This window comes from Monopterus albus, unplaced genomic scaffold (genome assembly GCF_001952655.1).
Source record: "Monopterus albus unplaced genomic scaffold, M_albus_1.0 scaffold13.1, whole genome shotgun sequence".
Lineage (NCBI taxonomy): Eukaryota > Metazoa > Chordata > Actinopteri > Synbranchiformes > Synbranchidae > Monopterus > Monopterus albus.
Window position 1 is genome coordinate 3140666 of NW_018127893.1, and position 22524 is coordinate 3163189.

The 22524-nt window shown below is 39.1% G+C and overlaps 3 protein-coding genes across 5 annotated transcripts; 1 reads left to right on the forward strand and 2 right to left on the reverse strand.

Moving 5' to 3' along the window:
• The first annotated feature begins 333 nt into the window (after positions 1-333).
• Positions 334-7548, forward strand: orc3 (origin recognition complex, subunit 3). Of its 2 annotated transcripts, none has more exons than XM_020591111.1 (20): positions 334-774; positions 911-965; positions 1057-1154; positions 1423-1561; positions 2163-2267; positions 2385-2548; positions 3303-3445; positions 3664-3823; positions 4380-4493; positions 4606-4739; positions 4897-4960; positions 5060-5176; positions 5329-5408; positions 5635-5759; positions 5922-6019; positions 6136-6233; positions 6337-6478; positions 6651-6767; positions 7033-7112; positions 7329-7548. In XM_020591111.1, the coding sequence occupies exons 1-20, from the start codon at positions 751-753 to the stop codon at positions 7432-7434; spliced, it is 2163 nt and encodes a 720-aa protein (XP_020446767.1). In that variant the 5' UTR covers positions 334-750; the 3' UTR covers positions 7435-7548. The 2 variants fall into 2 exon arrangements, with proteins under 2 accessions (XP_020446767.1, XP_020446768.1); XM_020591112.1 differs by having other exon boundaries at positions 5925-6019.
• A 222-nt stretch (positions 7549-7770) lies between these two features.
• Positions 7771-10515, reverse strand: LOC109955195 (akirin-2-like). 2 transcript variants are annotated; one of them, XM_020591115.1, is made up of 6 exons: positions 10440-10515; positions 9804-9994; positions 9474-9617; positions 9192-9341; positions 8517-8588; positions 7771-8384 (listed from the first exon to the last, which is right to left on the reverse strand). In XM_020591115.1, exons 2-6 carry the CDS (start codon positions 9985-9987, stop codon positions 8374-8376), a joined length of 561 nt encoding a protein of 186 aa, XP_020446771.1. In that variant the 5' UTR covers positions 9988-9994; positions 10440-10515; the 3' UTR covers positions 7771-8373. The 2 variants fall into 2 exon arrangements, with proteins under 2 accessions (XP_020446771.1, XP_020446770.1); XM_020591114.1 differs by lacking the exon at positions 10440-10515 and adding an exon at positions 10312-10432.
• A 494-nt stretch (positions 10516-11009) lies between these two features.
• On the reverse strand, positions 11010-14214 carry LOC109955154 (cannabinoid receptor type 1B-like). The gene is made up of 2 exons (XM_020591039.1): positions 13996-14214; positions 11010-13328 (listed from the first exon to the last, which is right to left on the reverse strand). Exon 2 carries the CDS (start codon positions 13250-13252, stop codon positions 11840-11842), a length of 1413 nt encoding a protein of 470 aa, XP_020446695.1. The 5' UTR covers positions 13253-13328; positions 13996-14214; the 3' UTR covers positions 11010-11839.
• Positions 14215-22524: the final 8310 nt, after the last annotated feature.

Here is a 22524-nt window from a genome sequence, read left to right on the forward strand (position 1 = left end):
AAAAATCACTTTTAATATTCTATTCTTGAGTTACATGTTTGCAGAACCTATTTTGGAAACCGTTTTCATAGCATAACTGTATAGCAATTCATTTTTTACTGTTAGCACAATAAGTCTATACAATTCATTTTTTCCAAGGTACTCTGGGTGTGTGTGTGCGTGTGTGTGTGTGTGTGTGTGTGTGTGTGTGTGTGTGTGTGTGTGTGTGTGGGTGGGTGGGTGGGGGTTGTCTGTGTCTGTCGGTCCAATCTATCCAGGGTGTACCCCGCACCGCCAGTGTCAGCTAGGATTGGCTCCATCCCTTCGTTGAAACCGGTGACGTATCGTTTTCATAGACAATGGTGGAAAGGTCGAGGCTTGCAGCGAGGCCACTACAGGGAAACCAGGGTTCGGGGGTGTTCAAGATCAGCAATGTTAAGAAAACAAACCACCGCTGTTAAAACTGGAGAATAATGCCTATAAACTAAAAAAGAAAAAAAGGTCACAAGCTGAATTTGTAATTTGCCTATGATAGACGACACATTTGACCATATCCGATAACTCAGAACTTAAGAAAATATTAACACACCCGCGTTGCCTTTTAACAGCTGAACACAACCCTTTCCGGAAATGTCATATTGGCGGGAAGTAGGCTAAACGCCGAGCACACCCGTCTTTTTAAATGAATGCTTCACTGTAATCGAGACCTGAGTGCAAAGATGCTGATATTGAGCTAAAGAGCCATTTCATGTAGTTACTTACAGTCCTGAGATGTCGACTTCATCTGTGTCAAAGGTAACGGAATATATTGACGTTAGGTTTGCATGAAACGGGCATTGACAAACATGATACAACCAGGTCATATTTAACTACTTTGTTTATGATTACAGTTAGGCTGCACCTTTGTAACTTACTGTCACTGATATTTCAGGGATGTTTTGTCTTCAAACCAAGTGCCAAGAAGAAGAAGAAGACGTCCAGTTTGGGTGAGTTGTGTTGATATTTAAAGGAGAGTGTCTTTATCTTGATACGTTGACTTCCTAATTTATAAACGTGTCGTCTGCCATTTCTCCACAGAGGATTATTTCACTGTTGGTTGTGAAGTTGCTGAGACCAGTGAGATACGATTCAGGCTTTGTCAGGATCTGTGGGACAAAATTAAAACAGACACAGAGGTAAGAACAGGTACTGAAGAATCTTCACTCCAGTGAAGCAGTGTGGGGAAAGTAGAAGTAACTTGTCTCCAGTCTTAACAGTGTATTGTTAATATTAAATATTTATTATTTTAAACAAAACTCCCCAAAGAACTGATTTATTTAGTTTAGTTCAGATTTTTATCACTCCCCTTTGGAGCAACTTTTTATTCAATGAACGGAAGGTAAACAATAGCCTTAAAATATAAATGTTGTAGATTGTGTTTAACTTTTCTGTGTTGTTTGTAAGGTTTTACAGGATGAGCTCAACAGGAAAATCTTGGACAGTTTGTTGGACTTCACTAGGAAGTGTTCTTCCACCCGTCAACATGGCGACTGGACGTCACAGATGAGGGCCAGTGAGATTCCCACCGCAGCTCTTTTGTTAGGTACACTGGTGACGAGAGGGTAACCTTTGACTTTTGATTGGCTATTCCAGCAGCAGCCAAGTTATAATGTAATGGAAGCAAAATATTTCCACTCCGTTTATTTTCACCACTCTGTTTAAACCAGGCAGCGACCTCTGAGGGATTAAAAAAAATGAAGCTGCGGATGTGTTAAATGTTAAATTGCCCAACTTTACAGCAGAAATAAACGTGTTTACAACCTGGTACAAATGGTTATGGTCTCTATAGCTATTTTCCCCTTTCATGACAACTGTATTTTTTTTTAACTTGCCCATTTAAATTGTATTGAGACTAAAAGTTACACATAATTAATGGCGTAGCCATTTTGAGTGACAGGTGGGAGAGTCCTGCCACTGGTGGCTAGCTTCATTCTGCCCATTCAGCCCACCTCAGCTTCACTCTCGCTCCACCTCTTTGCCTATTTTTGAATTAGCCATAGCATGCGGAGTGAAGCGCTAGCAATATGGCAGCGGCCAAACCTGAGCTTCAAAACCACTCTTCAGAAAACCAGTGGGTGACGTCACGGTGGGTTTGTCCATCTTTTACATACAGTCAATGGTCTTAACATTAATATTCTCCGCAGGAGTGAACATCCCAGATCATGACATGACCTTCCAGAGTCTGTCTGACCTGCTCCAGCAGTCTGTCACTCCTCATGTGGCCTCTGTACAGGCCAAAGAGTGTGCAGGTAAAGGACTGTAAGGATTGTTAGTACTGATACTAATCTTAGAGGAGTAATGGTAGTGAAATGTGTCCCTGTAACAGTTTAAGCACTGACATGTATATTTCTGCTTTTTTATTTTAGCACTGAAGTATCTGATGAAGAGGGTCCTGGAGAGGTTGATGGGTACAGATGTAACCATGGATGATGATGATGATGATGAAGAGGAAGCGGCCAGCATTCAGCTTCACAAGAGTGTGCACTGCTCCCTTGGTACACTCTGTGATTGGTACAGTACAACAACTAAGGTGAGGTCACAAAACACTGGGTCTCATTCACCAACATCTTCCTAAGTGTTTTCTTAATTTTCTTTGTAGGTTCTCAAGAAAGGTCCTAAGAAAAGTCTGTGTGATTCATGATCACATTTTTAAACAGCAGAATTGTTTGCACCTGTGTTCTTATACTGATGAAGCCTATAACAAAACACTTACACACTGACCGAAATGTCCTAGAGACACTTAAAGAAATGAACATAAATTAGAAATAAGGATATGCACTTAAACCTGTTTGGGTTTTTAACTAATGTGCTTCCTAATTCTAAGATACAAATAATCACACTGGAAAAGTTTATTTTAAAACCTTAAAAACAAACTATTTGCTTGCTGTAATATTTAGTGTAGTGTTTATTTGTTTTAAAAGACCATAATGCTTTTTAAAACAATGGGGAAATATTAAAGAAAAACTTATAATGACAAAACTGTTACTGTAACTTAAATCTTATATTATACATCTGTAGAACTAATAAACTAAATGACTAGTTATTTCACACACGTCAGCGGTCAATTGTGCGTAAGTGAGTGTGTGTAGATTCTGTTCTTACCGAAACAAGTTCCAGAGAAGAAAACATTGGTGAATGTCAGAACCTTTTGTGAAAAATTCCTAAGTGGGTTTTACGAACAAATTTGTTCGGTGGTTGGTGAATGAGACGCATTGCTTGTTTCATAAAATACATTTGATCAGCTGAAGGAATTCAAACTAAACCGCATTTTCTGGATTTTCCAGAAATCGAAAACCGGTACCCCTGGAAAAAAGCGTAGTAGTTCCGTAAGAGATGAGCAGCAGCAGCAGCCTCCTGTTGTTATTATTTTTAAAGATTTAGAGGCCTTCAATCCGAGAGTTCTTCAAGACTTCATACTTATCTGCAGGTATCTAGGAACTCTAAACCTTTTCCATGTTATTTTATTTTATTATTATATCAGCCTCCACCCATATCTATAATAATAAGATTTACCCAAGTTTGTTTGGATAGCATTCACTATTTATAGATCTGTTTTCCTGTCTTACATTTTTCCAGTGAATGTGATAATATAATGTTAATGAAATTGTCACCTGTGTGTGTATAACCTTGTTTTCTGCTCCACAGTCGGTATATTGAACGTCTTCCGCTAATGTTCATCTTTGGTATCGCCACATCACCCAGCACCATCCAGCACATGTTGCCTCACTCTGTGTCCTCCCTGCTGTGTATAGAGCTCTTCCAGTCCCTTTCCTGCACACAGCACCTGGCCACAGTCATAGACAAGGTAGGTTTATTCTGACACACACTACAGTACAAAAGAAATGCATCTGAAGTTCATAAAGTACAATACATCATCCACATAATAATTTAAGCATTGTAATATACTGGGTATTGCACAACTTTTAATCATAAAGATGCTATATCAAGTAAAGCTGTTCTTTTGAAGATGTTTTACTCACTTTTTTAACTTCATGACGTGAATTCTACATCCTGTAATCATTATTGAGGCTATATTTTTTTAATTTGGCTGATTATTTTAAATCATTTGTGTCCCAGAGCACATGCAAAAATATTAGGGTCTGGTGTTTTGTAATGAGGAAACACTTGAGCTAGCAGTGTGTTTCACTGATGTGTTTTTAAACAACAATAGATGTCTGTGGCACAGACAAATAAAATAATCCAGGACTGACGGATTAACAGACATTCACAGTGAATTGAGGCGATTTAGTTTTAGTCTTTGACTGGGAAGTGTGTTTAAAATGCTATTAATATAGAAAATGACCAACTTTAAATGAAATCCCAGGACAGTAATTTCATTATTGTCCTTTCTGTGTTTTCAGTTCATCCTGACTCATCACTTCCCCTTTAAGCTCAGCAGTAAAGTGATGCAGGTGCTGATAAACATCTTCTTGTACCATGATTTCACAGTGAAAAACTTCATCAAAGGCATGCAGGTACAGAGAAGCTTCTAAATACTGTTTGTCTGCCCTCTGGTCGTGTCCTTGTCTGAAGATATAATTCAGGTTTGCATCCATGCAACAAAATATCTGCTCTGCCTTTGTGCAGCTGGCTCTGCTGGAGCACTTTCACTCCCAGCCTCTTAGTGTTCTGTGCTGTAAGAAGAGGGAGGCTTTGTATAATGTGATGCGGCTGAGCCACCGCGACCTGGAGAGAATAAGACAGCTGCCGTCATTCAAGAGGTGCACACAATTTGGTTTTCACACTACCTTACTTTCCACTTTTTAAAGAAACTGTATAAAAGTACCATTTAACCTGACTGGAAGCAGTAAACACGAGTATCTACCATAGATTTCCCCATAAAAATTTTATATCTTGTCTTTTTTTCCCCTCCCCTAGTTATGTTGAGAAGCAGGACCCTCAGGAACAGGCTGATCTGTTGAAGGATGACACTCATTTAAAGGTACATTCTTAGTTTTTATGTCTATACATGAGGCACTGCCCATTAATGAGTGCATATATCTAGAAAATCTACCACTTCAGGCTATTTCTCTGCTTGTAGGACGTGTGTCAGAAGCTGATAAAGGATCTTCACAAATATCACAAGAACTATTATCCCATCCTGAGGTGCCTCCACAGTCTGACCTCATCTTTACCTCGATACCCCCTCGGAAAACAGGCAAAACTCACCGCTTTATGTTTAAATAATAGAAACCTTTGAAAGAACTTTGATGCGTTTTGGTAGTAGCTCCACTTGTTTGTAATCTTTTTCTACAAGTATTTAATATATGTTTACCTTGATGTGACACTAAAATTATGTCTGTGTTACAGATCAGGGAGCTCTATTTAATATGCCTTGAGAAGAATGTATGGGAGAATGAGGATTACCAGTCAGCTATGAAGCTTCTCAAGTAAGTCTGGATAATTAACACTAATAAGTGGGGCCAACAAATGGATTATATTATCCGTTTTAACTACTAAATCAAAAGGGGGGGGGGTCACTGCACCTCCTGCAGCCATTAATAGCCATTAATATTCAGTAACATAGGATTGTGCAACACCAACCCAGTCTGAAGTTAGCCATCTGAGGTGCTGCTGTACTCTTCAGTTGTACGCCTCCTGTGGTTTTCCTTCAAGGATGCTGGCGAAAGATGAGTTGATTGCGTCACTCCAGAGGTGTGCAGAGATTCTGAAGTGTGAGAAGATGAAGAACGCGCTGGTCCAACTGGAGGAGCTGCTTGGTAAATTTCAACAGCTGGACAGTAAGTATTAACAAATGTAGTTAAGCTCTGTTCATAGATTCTTACTTTTCCTTCATTTAATGTTCATCTCGGGATAATCTCGTTCTGTAGAAACTTATTGAAAGAAGTGGAATAGCATACCCATCCCTCCTTGTAAGTTCTTGTTCTCTGACTTGTTCTTAGCAGCAACAGCTGCTGAAACTGCCCCAAGTGTGGAGGAGAGTTTCACCTCTCCTGTGAAAAACCTTCAAAAGAAAACTGATCTCTTCCAGCTGCAGAAGGTAGTATGTTTTATGAAGAATGGTATTTTCACTGGGTTCCTGGGAAGGGGATTCTCCACCTTGTTGATGTAAAACACTGACATATAAATACTCAAGTTATTCCCATGGTATTGTAGACGCTACTGGAGATGAACGAGTCTCGGAGATCCAAGAAGCTGAGTCCGTTTGAGGTTCTACGAGATGAAGCCCTTGAATTTATTGACAGCTTAGTGAAGTAAGACTGGTTGCCTTCTAGCCCTACTCAATGTGGTGCAGCAGTTTTATACATATGAATAGCATAGAAATTCTTATTCAACAAACAATTCTCTCCCACCCAGGAATCACCTGTCTCTCCCTGAGTCTCAGACATTGAATGAAGTTTGCTACTACAGTTCGTCTGCCACAGTGAGACGCCACATCAACGCTACACCTCGCACCTCCATTCGGGCTGCTCTTAGCAGTCCCTATTATTATCTTCAGGTAAATCTGACTCATCTTATCAAGTGTGTTACTATTGTAGGAGGGCCTGAAAGTAATAAATACTCAATCAAGCTCAACTGGCAGTATGAAGTGGTGTTTTGTATAATACTGTTAAACTGCTGTTATCTTAAACATGCTTACAGTTGTTCTCCATCTTTGGCTGCTCTTTCAGAATGACAGCCTAAAGGCTGAGGATGGGTCAGTCTCTAATGCTGCTCCTGATATCTGCATTGCTTACAAGCTCCATCTAGAGTGCGGCAGGCTGATTAACCTGTTTGACTGGCTGGAGGTATGTTGACATACAATTATTTGTGGGCTAATTATCTGTGATTTAACCAAGCAAGTAAACCTACAGAGATAATTCTGCTTGTATACTATTATCTTTTTACATGCACTGCTTTCACCTTCTCCTTACAAGTGGTTACGATCTGAACTACTTCTTTCTGTAGAAGAGGCTTTATTGACCCTGAGGATCAGTGTCATGTTCTTGATTTGAAGATCAGATACTGGCCAAACCGGACTAGACACCAACATGAAAATGTGTTTGTTCTCAGGCCTACACCACTGTGGTTTCTGCAGCCGAGGGTAACGATCCAGATTCTGAAAATTTTGGCAAAGTGGATGAAGTGAAACAGTATCCTTCCATAGCTCTGTTTTGGGTTTATCAATTTCAGATAACTGGGGGTGTGAACTACAATAAAGGTCACAAGGCTGAAATAATTGGCAGGTACAGCATTTGCTCCGGGGCCACTAGTTCCCATGTTGAGAAAATTACTTGACATGTGGCAGTTGAGTGCTGAGCTTTCACTTTTTTGTTTTTAATTCTGAAATGTTCCTTAACAATTTCTAGTGCTCGTTTCATCCGAGCTGTGTCTGAGCTTGAATTTCTGGGATTCATTAAGTGCACTAAGCAGAAGACGGACCACGTGGCTCGGCTCACCTGGGGAGGCTGCTGACCCACCAGCCAGAAAGAAAGATAGTCTGCTTTCATTGTAAAACTAAACTATTGTGACCTGGATTTATACTTCGCTGTATTTTCCTCTCTAATAAAAGATGTGATTAATGCCTGAGTCACTGTGCATTTGGCAGAACAGCATACACACACACTACATCTCTATTAAAACATTCAGGGCCATTTGCATCAAGTGCTTGATGTTCAAGAAGGATATAGTTTCGGCTGGTATGATCTGATAATCTAGAAACTCAGAACTTGGTATTTGTGCACTAATATTTTTATACTGAAAGCACAGCTTAAGCAAAATGATAGTTGGAAGTGTCCCATATACACCAAACCGACTCCTAAAAGATTTATTGGTTTTTTTCTTCCTTCCAATAAGTACATTGGTTTCAAAGTGACAACAGCAAAACAAAAGTCTAAATAAATAAAACACTGATGGGGAGGGGGGGGAAAAAAGTGCCTACTTAATGTTCAATTTTAAAAACAATGAACAGCGAACAAACTGGAAACGTTCTCTCTGTTCAGCTGTTTCTTCCAACTTCTTTCAGATTGACCAGCAAACCTTGTGTAAAACTGCTTGATTGTATTTACATGTAACAAACGGAAACAAATGACAAAGCCCGGAATGCTGGGAATCATTACAAAAGAGAGGGAGAACGGGGTAGATAACACGTACATCAGGAGGAACATAGGCCACTGGTATTGACAGGGTCCATTAATGTACATTAGGAAGCACCTAGTTGCTTACAACAGAGTGGTAACAACTGACAACAGCTTCATAAAAACTTTTGCCCAAAGACAGAAATATGGCACAGTAAGAAAGTTTCATTTAAACTAGCTAAACTGAATCTCTTACAGTGAGGCCTTTCTTTCTTGAGATGTCACATGACAGCTTGCAGCAAGAGAAGGCTTTCTTGCAAAGATTTCTGTGCCACACTCAGGAAACATCTGCATGAGGGGAGATGAAATTGAAAAAAAGAGAAAGCAGACTGGTTACTTCAGAGGCACATTCCAAACTGAGATCCAAGACTTGTTCACAGACAGGACGCCAGCAAAAGAGGAATCACTTAGACAACTCACAGCTTGCAGGTTGCTCCCCGAATCGTCGCATTAACTGATCATGTGTGAATTTCACAAAGGTGTCATATTGTTCTGAAATGTACAGCAAATCAAAGCGATCATTAATGTCAATACAAAAGTCTAAACCTCCCAGACAGTTGTTCAATCCTTTTGATAAAGATATCTTTAAACAATAGGCAACATCACCAGACACAGTATTTAGACACCAACAATGGAAATAACTTTATCCCAATACTAAAATATGGCTTGGTTGAAAAGCAAAAACAAAACAAAGCCATTTAATCATTACACAAAGCTTGGCAGAACAGTGACCCCCTCCTCAATGAAATACTACCATTTAACAAGATTACTGCTGAAATAATTGCTCACTTAATTGGTCGGGTCTTAATTTGGACTGTTATTCAATACATATACCACAATTATTAAAATGTGTTGCTACAACAGTACAAATGTGCAGACACTGAATTTAGTATAGTTTGTGACTTAATTGACAATTATATTTTAAAATAATAAAGAGCTTTTTATTTTTTGCAATCCATTTTTCACTCCCCAAACTAACCTATGAAAAAGTAAAACATATATCCTTGACTAAATATATGACTGGCCCTTTCTTGAGTCAACTGATTCATGTTCTTCTGTATCACAGTAATGTATTTTTGGTCCCAGTGGACCAACCTGCCAATTTTGATGTCATGGTCTCCTCGTACTCCTCCCGCACCTTCTCCTCCCTTTCTTTCAATAGGCGTTCACAGATCATTCCAACTTGTCTGAGGGTGAATAATGGCTGTTCTCTTCTAGTAGGAGAAACACCTCCAGAGGACGTTCCTGTACAAATCAGACAAACACCTAATGGAACCATGGTGCATGTGTTATTTGTGGCTACTTAAATACACATCACAGTTATTCTTAATCTAGGGCCCCCACCCCACCCCACAGACAATACGTTAAACAGCTAACCTGGCATGCTAGAAACATTCATAGTGGACGACTGGGATGGGGAATCTGGAGAATAGCAACACTCTGACTGGTGGTAGCCTCCGTCTAGATGCCTCCTCTTTTGAATGCGTTTGTACTCTTGCTTAATGTTGTTGAGGATTTGTTCTAGTTGGACAAACGATAACAATAAAGACAGAAAGATTTCTGAGACAAAGGAATCCAGTAGTATACTCAATCACTGATAAGTATGTGTGCTGTCTGGTTTGTTATACTGTGGCTCAACATGTTGCTAATGCCTCGAGTCTGGCTGGTCACCAAGCAGGCCAACTTGACCGATGTCAGTACCATTACCTGCACTAAGTCTTGAAGACGACTGCCCAAATGGCGAGGGCTCCATGCTAAGGTACTTCCTAGGGGATGAAGATGAAGACGAAGACGACGGGGAAACGGGGATGCATCTGCGTCTTTTGGGAGAAGTCGGACTCATCAGCGGATCGAAATCCATGGTCCTCTTCAGGGTGGCTCCACACGCCATGACTTCACTTTGTTAAAAAGAGAGAGGGGTACAAAATAGCGCAACAAAACCATAATAACGTGATAACATCAGTTATTTACGTTAGTGGCTATGCGTGGCAATTCTTTAATATGACTTGCTTATTTTAACCAGTCGGTTTATTTCTTCGAGGAATGCATGCTAACCATACTGCGCAGCCGATGCTTTAAATGCCTGCTAGCAAGCTCATGTTAGCTATGCGTGTAGCCAATAGTAATCAAAAAAAAAACAAAGCTAACGTTAGCTTTGACTACCACTGGAAAGAGAGTGCGTTCAGTGGCACGTTTGAATAAAGCAGTTTCATACCTTTAGGGTGGAAGTTGGTCTGACCAACTATGCTCTAAAAAGTTACTTCCCAAAAGTTGAAGTGACGATCAGCCAGCTGCGGGCAAACTGTTTGCTGTTAGATAGGAAAGCTTGCTAACCCAACTTACCTGCTTGTTTTTCCTATGGGCTCCTATCGACTTCTCCGGTCCGTGACGTCACGTATGAAGTACGCTGTAATGCATTTTGGGTTATGTAGTGAAACAGTAAAAGATGCAAAATAAACTTTTACTGTCATCCCAGCTATTGCTTACATAATCCGAAAGGCATATTTCTGATACCTTCATTATATACTATGCTCTCTTCTCTATATTGTCTTTATCAAATACGATTAAAGTATTTTATAAAACGTACAACTCCACTCATCACTGCGATCAGTCCATGTGAAATAATAGTGACAAAATCTCATTATTTCCACAGGGGTGCAGTGTTACACAAAACACAGAGTTAACAGTGGACACTATAATCCAGTTGCTTCTGAAAAGTCTAAGGCGTCACAGATGATTTAACAATTAAGAATGAAAAATGGCTATATATTTGTATCTAATGTCTTGTAAATTAGTCACATACTGATGTGATGGTTTGTTGAAATTTCATTGCTTTATTAAAAAAAAAAAACTGTTGACAACATTATAATAAAAATAGACAAATAATATATTTATTGAAATCATGTCCTTGTTTATACACGCATGATTGTTGCACAATGGCACAATGGACATTCACAGGAATATGGCTGTACAGATTCTCACAAATATTACATTTTAATAAGTCAGCCTACATGTGTAATAAGCATTAATCTTCCTAAATCACTACAAACGACAAATGTTTTGATTTTATTGAAGTGCCATTCTTACTTCGAGGTATGTCTCACTATGATGCTTAGCAAAGTACAGTAAAATAATTAAATAATTATGGTCAAATTTGATTAAATTTAACAATGCCAAATTACACCGTATCCACGTCTTACAAAATGATCAAACGCTGCTAATTTTACTTATTGTCATTCAAGAGTGGCACTTTTCATGAAGGTAGACACAGTTTCACCTTACTTCCATAATATAATGTGAAAAAACTGAAATGTGAAAAGAAAAATGCAGTATTTTACCACACTAAAGCTAACACCTCGAAAATATTTCTGCACATCCAAACTACAGATAACAAAGCACAGTGTGTTTACAGTGACTGTGTCTTGTGGATATGATTATACTATTTACTAAGTGACTTTAACATTGGCATTTTCATTTAGACTTGCACAACCTAACAAACCATTTATTAGCAGCATCTTCACACAGTATATGCTCAGTTTCTGAAGTTTCACCACACTCCATTTGCAGATGGTATAATAATATGTTAATATGAAACAATAAAAACGCATTTGTCAGTTCTGTATCTAAGTCATGATTTGGCACATTTCACAGTCACAAGAAGAAGTACACTAGGAGAGTATACTACAGAGCTATACTACAATATCTTCACTTCACAGTTGTACCAGAGCAGGCCATGTCGTCTTTTAAACCGGCTCTGCAGTAGAAGTCACTCCAGAAATGGCAACCTGGGCCACTTTAACTTTACTCTTTCCACCGCCAGCTCCACCTCTCCCTGTTCCACGTACTGTGCTTCTCATACTCCTGCTGGTCCAGTCACTATCAGCACTGTTGTCCAGAGGCTGTGTTGCTCCCCGGCACATATGGCAGATGTTGACGAAGTTCCTGCGCAGGTCCTTGCTCCTCATGGCATAGATCACAGGGTTCACGGTGGAGTTGAGAAGGCAGAGCATGGTGCAAAAGGCAAAAATAGTCTTGATAACGTCATTCACTGTCCCAAACAGGTCATAAACCATGATGGCTAGGAGTGGGCCCCAGCAGATGATGAGGGCCACCAGAATCAGAACTAAGGTTTTAGCCAGGCGGAGGTCCATCCGGGCCTGGTCAGGCCTCACTGTCTGCACTTTAGTCCCCTCTGCTGTGTAGACAATCACACTTCTCTGGGAGGTGCGCCTCAGCATGCGGACAGCATGATGGTGGGACTTCCAGAGGATGAACATATAGGCGTAGATGATGAACAGGAGCAAGATGCTTGTCACCCCAATCCAGAACATCAGATACTTCTGGTCAATTAGAGGGAAAATATCCGAGCAGACAGAATTGAGCTGCTTGCAATTCCAGCCCAGCAGTGGCAGCATTGAGATGATAATGGAGACTGCCCACATCATACTAAAGGCAATAATTGCTTTAGTCTTTGTGACGATGCTTTTGTATGCCATGGGCCAGTGAATGGAGATGTAGCGGTCAATCGCAGTGAGAAACAAGCTTCCTACAGAGGCAGTGTAGGAGGCGATGACCCAGGCCAGTTTGAAGAGGAAAATATTCGGGCTGTCCTTCCTATGGAGGATATGAAAGTCCAGAAAGCTGTAGACAAAAATGATGCTTCCTATCAGATCAGCCACAGCCAGACTGCCTATGAAGTGGTATGAAGGCCGAGATCGAAGCGTCTGGGAGTGTAGGATCACACACAGCACCATGAGGTTCTCCAGCACTGTAAATGTACCCAGGGTTAGTGCCAAGATGGCGATTGCAAGCTGCTGACCAGGCGTCAGAATCATAAAACACTCCATGTTATCCGTAATGTTTTCCCCGCACTGTGATGCTCCGCCGCCCTCCACCAAGGTGCCATTACCCAGCAGAAAGTCTGATACATTGGTGGGGAAAACAGGAGAGAGGCTGCTGTAAATAATCTCCTTATTTCCAGAGATGCCGTTACTAATCGAGGCAGAGTGAGGCTTCTCAAAGGGGAACTCGTTCTTGATTAGAGTCGAGTCGATGGAGGGGTCGTTGTAGCTGGCTTCATTGGAGCGAAGGTACTGGACACCTGTTGTTAAAGTGCTTATTGTGGTACCTGCTATCCTGTGCAGAGCCAACTTCATGGCTGTTTTGTGGCTGTAGAGATGCTCAGTGGAGAGATGTGTGGTGAAACAGCATTAGAGCCATGCAAAAGGACATCTATGAAGAAAAAACACATTCTTTCCATAAATAATTAATTTAAAAATGAATAAATACAACCTGCTACATTTATCTAAGTTTAATCTTTTTTTACTTAATAATTAATATAGTGGAAAATAAATTTCTTGCTGGGAGATATTTGGAGGAATCTGTGTATCAGCCAGCTGACTCTAAAGCAGATGCATCCCAGACAATAGTGGGAAACAGAACAGTTGATGACAAACCTGTGCAGCCTCAGGGGAAATCACTCCATTAAGTATGTAGGATACACAGGGCTTTCTTATTAATTAAAGAAGGTCATTAAAGCATCAAGCTGATTTTTGTCCGTAATCACTGGATTAATTAGGCATCAAGGGAGAAACCAGATTAAGAGTGCACATATCTGTCCAATGATGTATTTACAATTTGATATAGGGGATATCTATATTAATTATTAACAGTTAAGTTTACATGAAGGATTTGGAATAAGATGTTTTTGATGGGGAGAAATATAGTGGCTGCCAATCACACAGGAGTCTAAAAGCTTGTGCTTGGATCAAGACTTTACTGGTTCAATAATGATATTAATAATATTATCAATAATCAGCTACAGTAAATACAAATATATAAAACAGACAGAATTTAAACATTTATGAAGAAAATGATTTTTTTAAGGAAAATTACATACCTTGGTCTTGTCAATACAAACATCCTGGACTAATTCATGACGCAAAAACCAATTCAACTAAACTGGGAGAAAACCAGTCTGTGGTTGTTGTTGTCTTCACGCTTCATCATCAGTTAACAGTAACTCAAAAAGAGAAAACCAGTGTGAAGTTTTCTGTTGATAATCTGTGAGGATTAACCCGTGTTTCCTCCAAAGCTACAGTCAGTGTCAACTACAGTAGCCAGGCAGCAGCCGGTGTGTGTTTGTTGGAGCCGGTGGTTATATGGCTCCGCTTTGTGCGCCTGCTGGTCACGTGGTCTGAGGTGTTTGCGCGCATCCCCGAGCATCCCCCAGCTCGGGGCGGTGTGATACCACACTGATAAAACTAATATTTTCCTGTAGCGGTTGAAAATCACATTCATATGCAATGCTTAAAAATGTGAAAAAATAAAAATCAAATATCCGTGTGTGAAAATGTTGTGCGCTGTTAAATAAGAAATTACTGTTTTATTCTGACAATAAGTAAGTTGATATTGAAATAGCACAGTAATACAACAGCCCCATTTTTGACCGTGGTGGAAAGTAAAAACATTTAGCCAAGGAATGTAGCTACATGTGTAAAAGTTAGAGGTATACACCTTGCTTAAGAATTTATGAAACTATATACTATACTACTCATTTTATTCTGATTATGTAACAGCTGTCGTTACTACATTAGGACGTTAGATACAAATCACAAGGTGAGTTTATAAATTATGATACTGTTACACATTTAAACAAACAGTATATAAAATAGTTAACATGAGGTATAACTTTACAAGCTACAGGAAGACTCTGTTACTTGTATAACATACACACTCACAGGCCACTTAAATAGTCTCACCAGTACAATTGTATGCAATTCATTGCAACACTTCCACCTTAACATCTGTGTTTGTGAAGCTCAAAATGTTTCAGTTTTTGTTGAAATTGAATAAATGTATAAATTCAGTTATATGTTTATTATTGAGGTCATAGTTAAAGGTGGAGTTGTTCTGGACTGCATTATATTCAAAGGTGTTCCTAATATTCTGACCCTCTCATGTATGTGGCTGGGGAGGACAAAAACATAGAGAGACCTCTGAATATAATGTAGTCCAGTACAACATCCCCTTTAACTATTAACTCAATAATAAACATATACATGAATCTATACATTTGACAATTTCACCAAAAAACTGAAACATTTTGAGCTTCATGAAAACAGATATTAACATGGAAGTGTTGCACTGACGTGCATACAATTGCACAGGTGTACCTAATAAAGTGGCCTGTGAGTGTATTTTAATGTCACTTTGAAAAGAGTCATTTTGAATAATGAGTACTTTTGATAATTAGGCTATAGTACATTTTGTTGCTGATACTTCTATTGAAGTATAATTTTGCATCCGGAAGATAATATTTCAGTTTTACTCCTTTTAAGTTAAATATCTGAGTGGTTCCACCACTGCTTTTATGACTGTTACAGTCATATCATGCTGATGATGGAAAGTATCCAGCACAATTTCAAAGTCACTGTGCTACTAAAAGTCCATTTTGACAATTCTCAGCTATTTATCTATTCGGTGCAGTCGGGGGTCACATGCACACAGTATTAAGAGTCCCTTTCCTGTCCTGCGCAGCTGCGCAATTATTTTCACTATGCAATCCCGGCGGAGCTATCTCCCAAATTACATGTATCTTGTTGTGGAAAATGCATGACATTTGGCGATGCAACATCATGGAAAAACAATGAAAGCATTGCACATGATGCCAGTGCTTCCAGTTTTGGCAGAACAGAAGAGGCTGAGGAGTCATCCAACTAATTACTGAACACTTGTTATGCTGCACTGGAAGTAGATTCAAGCAACCATTGATCACTTGTGGAAGAGCATTATATCCAATATGTTCTTTTCATGAAGATAGTGTATAGTGTTAGTGAAACATCTTATTAATGACCAATGATCACAGAGTTCATCTCCAATTAATTCAGATATATGTAAAAAGACTTCAGTTTCACTGCTCTTTGGTGTTTTTCTGTCGATCAGAAAAAAGTTTTAATGTGGTTTTGGTGCATGTCACCACCACATTACACTGTACCATCTATCATCTCTCAGAGCACGGGGGCAGAGTCCTGCAGTCCATATCCATCATAATAATCACCATCATTATTTCAGTGTTTTTCTCACCAACGCACCAGTGAGAGAGGGAGAGATTTCTAACACAAAGCTGTCTGTGATGACAAAAGGCCTGTAGGACTAAAACAGTGGCTTGTAGAGGTTCAGTTTTTCTGAATCTGCTTCCACCAAGTGGGTTGTTCAGTCATGAGAGGCTGCATCTGTTGTTTCATGCTCATCTTTGGTGGTGAATATTGTCAGGGATTTACAGAGATTGAGCTTCCTCATGAAAGGCACCACAGCCTCATTTGATATTGATCGTTTCTCATTTACAGTTAGTTGTTATTTGAGCGACTGCCTACATTATGAAATCGTCACTCTCAGACCACAACAGACATTCAGGCAAGACATTTATATGCAAAAATGTGTTAATTAAAATACATTGAAATCAATGTTTTAAGCTACCGCACATTTGAAAGGCTATTTATCTTGTGAATTTGGTGAACCAGAAACATTTGGAGCTCAAAATATAGTGGTTACACACAGCATGTTACCAGACAAGCCTTTAAAACCGCCTGTCTGTCTCTGATGTGTTTGCGTTCAGGGGGTTGGAAGATGGGAGAGTGTGGGGGGGCGTGAGGAGGAAAAGATGCATAAATACAGAAGTGGAGGAGGTTGTGGCTGAACAGTGACAGCTCTTAACCATTTCCAACTCTGCCCCTTCTATATTCTGTTCCTCCCCAGCTGGAGACACTTCATGTTGTAGCCAAGGTGGAGCTGCAGAATGAAATTGAGTTGAAATCAGTTAAGCAAGGAGAAAAATTATATAAAAAAACAAAACAAAACAAAAAAGTTAATTAAATGCATTCAACATTGTTTTGTTTCTTCATCTCATGCACAAAAGAGTAATGTACATCATCACCAATCATCAGTCACTAGATGCCGGCGTCCTCATTATTCACTTCATCAGGCAATTACATGTAGCAAACCTGACTTCATTAGGCAAATCAGAGGTGGTTGCTGATCCATTTTTCATCCTCACATCCAGGAAACGCCATCAGAGAAATAAACAGGGAGAAGTATAGTGCAGAAGTTCCCTGTCGTGTTTCTCTCCTGCGTCAGATTTAATACACAGATCTTTTTCACCAAGACAGCACAGCAGGAAATATGAAAAAGTTGTGACTTAGTGCCTTCAGTGACTTCTTCTCAATCAAAACACCAAAAATGCCAGTATAAAAAGATAACGGCTATGCATGAATTTTTTTTGTGGTATTGGTGGGTTTTCTTAATGCAAACATGCAGCGTGATGGTCAGTGAGTACAATCCCTTTCATGCACCATTTAGTCACATAAGGACCTTTTTATTTATCTCAGCAGAGCACAGTAGTAATCACAAAGACTTAGCAGGTGGTTCAGTGAATGCTCATTTGTGGAAACACTATGCAAATGAACGCAACAGGCACAGATACTCAGGCAATAGTAAGCAGCTTCAATTCACAGCTCAGTTGAAATCGTTGTCTCTGTGCTATTCCTCATGGGGTGATACAGTACCTATAGTAGTAGCCTTGCAGCTTCAAAAGAGATCACTGAGTGTGTGTGTCATTTCGTGGCTAAAAATACACTCATGAGAGGTTCATGAAATCCAGCCCTGAACAGCAGGAGTATAATCTGGAATCATCTTGCAGTGTCACTAGATAAATCACAGCGGGAGAATAATTCATTTGCCCTATACACAGCTGCAGAGGCTCAGAGTGACGACAAACCCAAATGGACCTGACTGCCATGACTCCAGCAGTCACGTCACCTGTAATCACATATCCCTTTTCTGTCAGAAAGAAGAGAAGTCATGAAATTGATTTTATTTTTAGCTTATTTCGTTCCAAACACTGATCTATTATTGAGTATGTGTGGCCTACTTTGATGCTAACCTTCAGTGTTTGTTGTACTTTCATATCAGCAATGGAAAAGGTGCTCAAACCTGGCTGCAATAACAGAATTTTTTGGCTGCTTAGGGACTTAGAAATAAGCACTGAGCACAACACTTACCTTTATTAAATTTTGAGTTGATATGGCAAACCTGTGTGTAAACATTTGTCTGTATAATTGCAGCATTAGCTTTTATCTGGAGCTGTGTTTATGGCCACATCGTGCATGTAAGTCCAATATAAACTTTCCTTCTAGGCCCAATTTGGTCTTTGCCAACTCTTGGGGGAAATATCTGGCTCTTTAGCTGGCTTTTTAGTTTTTTTTTGTCTGTGTGCAAATTGTTGCTGGGCAGATTTTTAGATCTTTTTTTCTTTTTGTTCAAATCACTAATCCAGTGGCAATGAAACAACCACTACAAAGTAATTTCATATAAAAAAATTACTGCACAAAACCAAAAATATGAATAATATTTTCCTATGCAGTTAAATATTTTCAGACAGTGAAGCTAAGATATTTATTTCCATTTGTGGCAGTGGAAAGTAATGCCTTATTTTGCATCATAGTCATTGTATACACTGGTCAGCCATAACATTATGACCACCGACAGGTGACGTGAATAACATTGTTTATCTTATTACAGTGGCACCTGTTTTTCACTGAATGGTCTTCTTGACAGTAGAACTATGGAACCAACTGCTGCTTTGACTCATGTGTACACAGTATTAGGCAGGTGGTCATAATGTTATGACTGGTTATTTTATATGCTCAGCAAAATAACTAATAAGAGTTATCAGATAAATGTAGTGGATCTGAACGGACATGTTTCCTTCTTCATTGCTAGAGAAGAACTGTGAAGCCTTACAGTTCACAAAACCTTGGACCCAGTGCTCTGCCACTGTGCTTAAATGTTATATATTTATGATAAATCAAAAACTAAATACAGAACTCAATAGTAAACGTATACAGCAACTGCTGCTTGTCCAGTAAAGCCATCCCACATTATGCTTGCTACATTTTACTTCCACAGAAACACTCAGCATACCCACCACAGTACTTATCTATTCTCATTCTGCTCATTCCATCATTTTTATTCACTCATTACCGGAAAATTCATCCTGCAAACAATTTCAAAAGTGCTCTCACATCCCAGAAGAGTTCTTTCATCACAGAGACACTTTGTGTATCAGCTTTTAGTGTGATCGCAAGATGAAGAGACTCCACCACAAATGAGTCCACGTTAAAAAGCAAACAGTCTAAAATTGGTTTGAAATTTGTTTTCTTGTGTTTCTTGGTCAGTGCAGAGGGAAGCAACTTTTGTCCAAGTTCACATATTATCTTTTTTTTTTTTGCACTGCTTTGAGTGCAGCGAGAGGAATTTAAATCCCACAGAGTCCTACAATAAATGGGAAAATGGTAAAAACAAGACTGCACTGGTTGTTTGCACACTGTAAAAAATGTAAAACACATTGTCCATACGGTCTGTCTAAATGCATTTGTGGTCAGCAGTAAAGAGCACGTGACATGTTTGGTTCTTCTTAATGGGTCATGGCAAGTGTTTTGCCATGAGCTGCACATGAAGCACAGCAATAGCACTGACTGTTGGTCAGTTGTGGGTTGTGTGTGAAATCATCAGTGTTAAGAGAACAAAACCAAAGTGGACTCACGACTGAGAAAAAACAAATCCATTTGATGCTGAAAGTTCCTTTAGTTTCTCTATTCTCCTTTTAATAACTGCCCTTTCTTCATAATGCTTTTATTTAACCCAACTTATTTTTAGCTCAAAATTGTGCCTGCTAAACAAAACTGTTAGATTCCTTTGTTCAATTAATTATGTGTAAACCCTTTAATCCAATAATCTATGAATATTTTTTTCAAGTGCAGTCTTTTTGGGCACCACAACAAACCACAGGAGGTTGAATAAGGTCTGAGGATCACAATGGTAATATCATATAACTGTATGCCAGGACCTTTTCAGTAACAGGCTGGTGTCAACGATGAACAACAGTGGCAGATGACATTTCAGCTTCTATTGGTTTGTTTTGTCTTACATCCAAACCAGATCTGTAAGGTATCTGGTATATAGTACAGCCAACACTGCAGGAAATCCTACTGGTGATTTAATAGTACGTTATAAAATGTGAACTCTGTGGGCTTTAAATCAGAATAAGCATTTGTAAAAGCATATAAAACAGCACTTTATTTTACAGGCCCTTTATTTCCAATCTTTAAGGTTTAATGGAAAGAACTATGCAATTATAAAGAAAACATAAATATAGAATAGTTATTTTTTATTGTTTATCATCAAAAACTGTTGAATATCTGTTGAATTTTATGCTTGCCTGTTGACATATTTGACATTTCGTATGTTCTCCTAACCTGCTATGTATTCAGTAAAGTTTTTTTTTTTGTTTTTTTGCTGGGCTTAGGATTTCACTGGGAGCGCACCGTTTGAAACTGTCTTTGTTTTACTCACTATTATATCTGATTTATTGAGCCTTGGCTTATTGAATTTTGTTAACAGATGTAGCTGACACAAGCACGACTGCAAAACTGCTGCTGTTTATTGTGACATTAAAAGGTGATTTTTCATTTTCCTGGTAAACATGTGGACTTTGAGCTGACACTGACCAAAAATATGTCTGTGTACATCAGTAAATGTCAGTAAAGAAGCCAGTTTTGAAAAATAACAGCACATAAAGGCATATTGGATTCTAATGCATGTCAGGTAGGGCTTATATCTTCCCCTCCTAACCATCTGGGTTGGAAAATAGATCGATGGCTACGCAGCATAAACAACTCTGCTGGCAGCCAGCCACCAGTTATCAAGCTGTACTTGGCAAACACAGACGATTTCTTCCCTCTACACCTATAACCCCCACTTTTTATCACTTCACAGCTTGTGGCCTAATTGACTTCAGGCTTACATGTATGTATATGAATTAAACTTCAAATATCCTGTGGATCTTATTCACTGACACAGCGATATATTTGGCTACAGAGTCAGGCTCAGTATATAACATATGGCAAAGAAACAACTCCTATATATGTTTTAGAATTCTTTTTTAACTTTTACTCACCTTTTCAAGATGTTATTTGTCTGTGGTGAATTTGTCCAAATGCTCATATGTATTAATATCTCTTTGGCTACTTTAAAGTCCCTGTTTTTCTCTCATTTCACGCCTATTTTCAGCTCTAAACAGCTTGCAGTCCTACATATATTTATTTCTCATCCACTCCTCAAGTAAAAACAGTGAAACCCTGCAGAAAACTATTCTCTTGTGTTTAGACAAAAACTATCGATATTATTTCTGACTTACAAACTTGGGTCCTTTGTTTCTTTGTTAGCATTTCAGGTGCATCACCATGGCGACTCTGCTGCACTTCAATTGCACAAAAGCGACTGTCCCTGTATGTTTTGTGCAAGCACCCAGCTGTAGAAATTAGGAAAAGGGCTTTTACTTGAAAGTCACAAACCAGAAAGCAAAACGTCTGACAAAACTTGAAGCGTTCTGAGCAACTTTAATGCACAGATAAAAGATCAACGCATTTCGGCATAAAGCCTTCGTCAGGGTGTACCAGTAACTGCTGCTGTAATTGAAAATCCCAACACAATACTAGATTCTTAAAAAGAGGAAGATTATGTAGTACTGTTTGTCCTTGTGTTTTCTAAAGACATGTTACTCCAGTGAGCAAACACTGGTTTAAACCAATCATAGGTTCACACCCGTTCAACCCTCATCAGTCTCTCTCAAATACATGTTCATGGATGAGGTCAAAGGTCACGACCACCAGAGTTGGTAATTCATTGTTAAGTTTTGATTGATTAATGATGTGTCACGCAGCAACACCTGTTCTATCCTATTTCTGATCATTACCATTTCAGAATCACAGAATGTGATGCATCCTGTGCATCTCACGGTGTTCGTTGCCAAGTATGGGTGTGTGTTAATGTGTGCACCAGTTAGTGTTAGGAGGTCTGTGGCGTCAGAGAAGGTGTCTAGATTACTTCTGTGATGTATGAGCTCTGGGATATTGGGACAGGCAGTCTAATATACTATTAAAGCTGACAGATTTTGAACATAATCACTGGAAAAGAAAAGTGAAGTCTTTAATGCACAATATAAACATTTTAGCATAGCAATGTAATTACAGTCCAAACTGGCATCTGTTTCTGGTTTAGAAAGCTAATACTGACACTGTTCTTCGAAATTATAACTATAATTATCAAAATGGCATTTCACTGATACCCAGAGAGTCGAGTTCATTAGAGCCACCAGGATACACAAGGATACTAGAAGTGTGACCTCCAAAATAATTACAGCTCTTTTAGCTTTCAGGCCTAAAATAACTGTCATAATGGGAGTGACAGGAAGTTGGATGTTGACACTGAATGAAAGGTAGAGATTGAGAGCATTTCTGTTTTGTTCCCTCTTTTATTTTTTTTTATTAAGTTTTCACAAGAAGAAGTCAAGCTACATATTACAAATTAC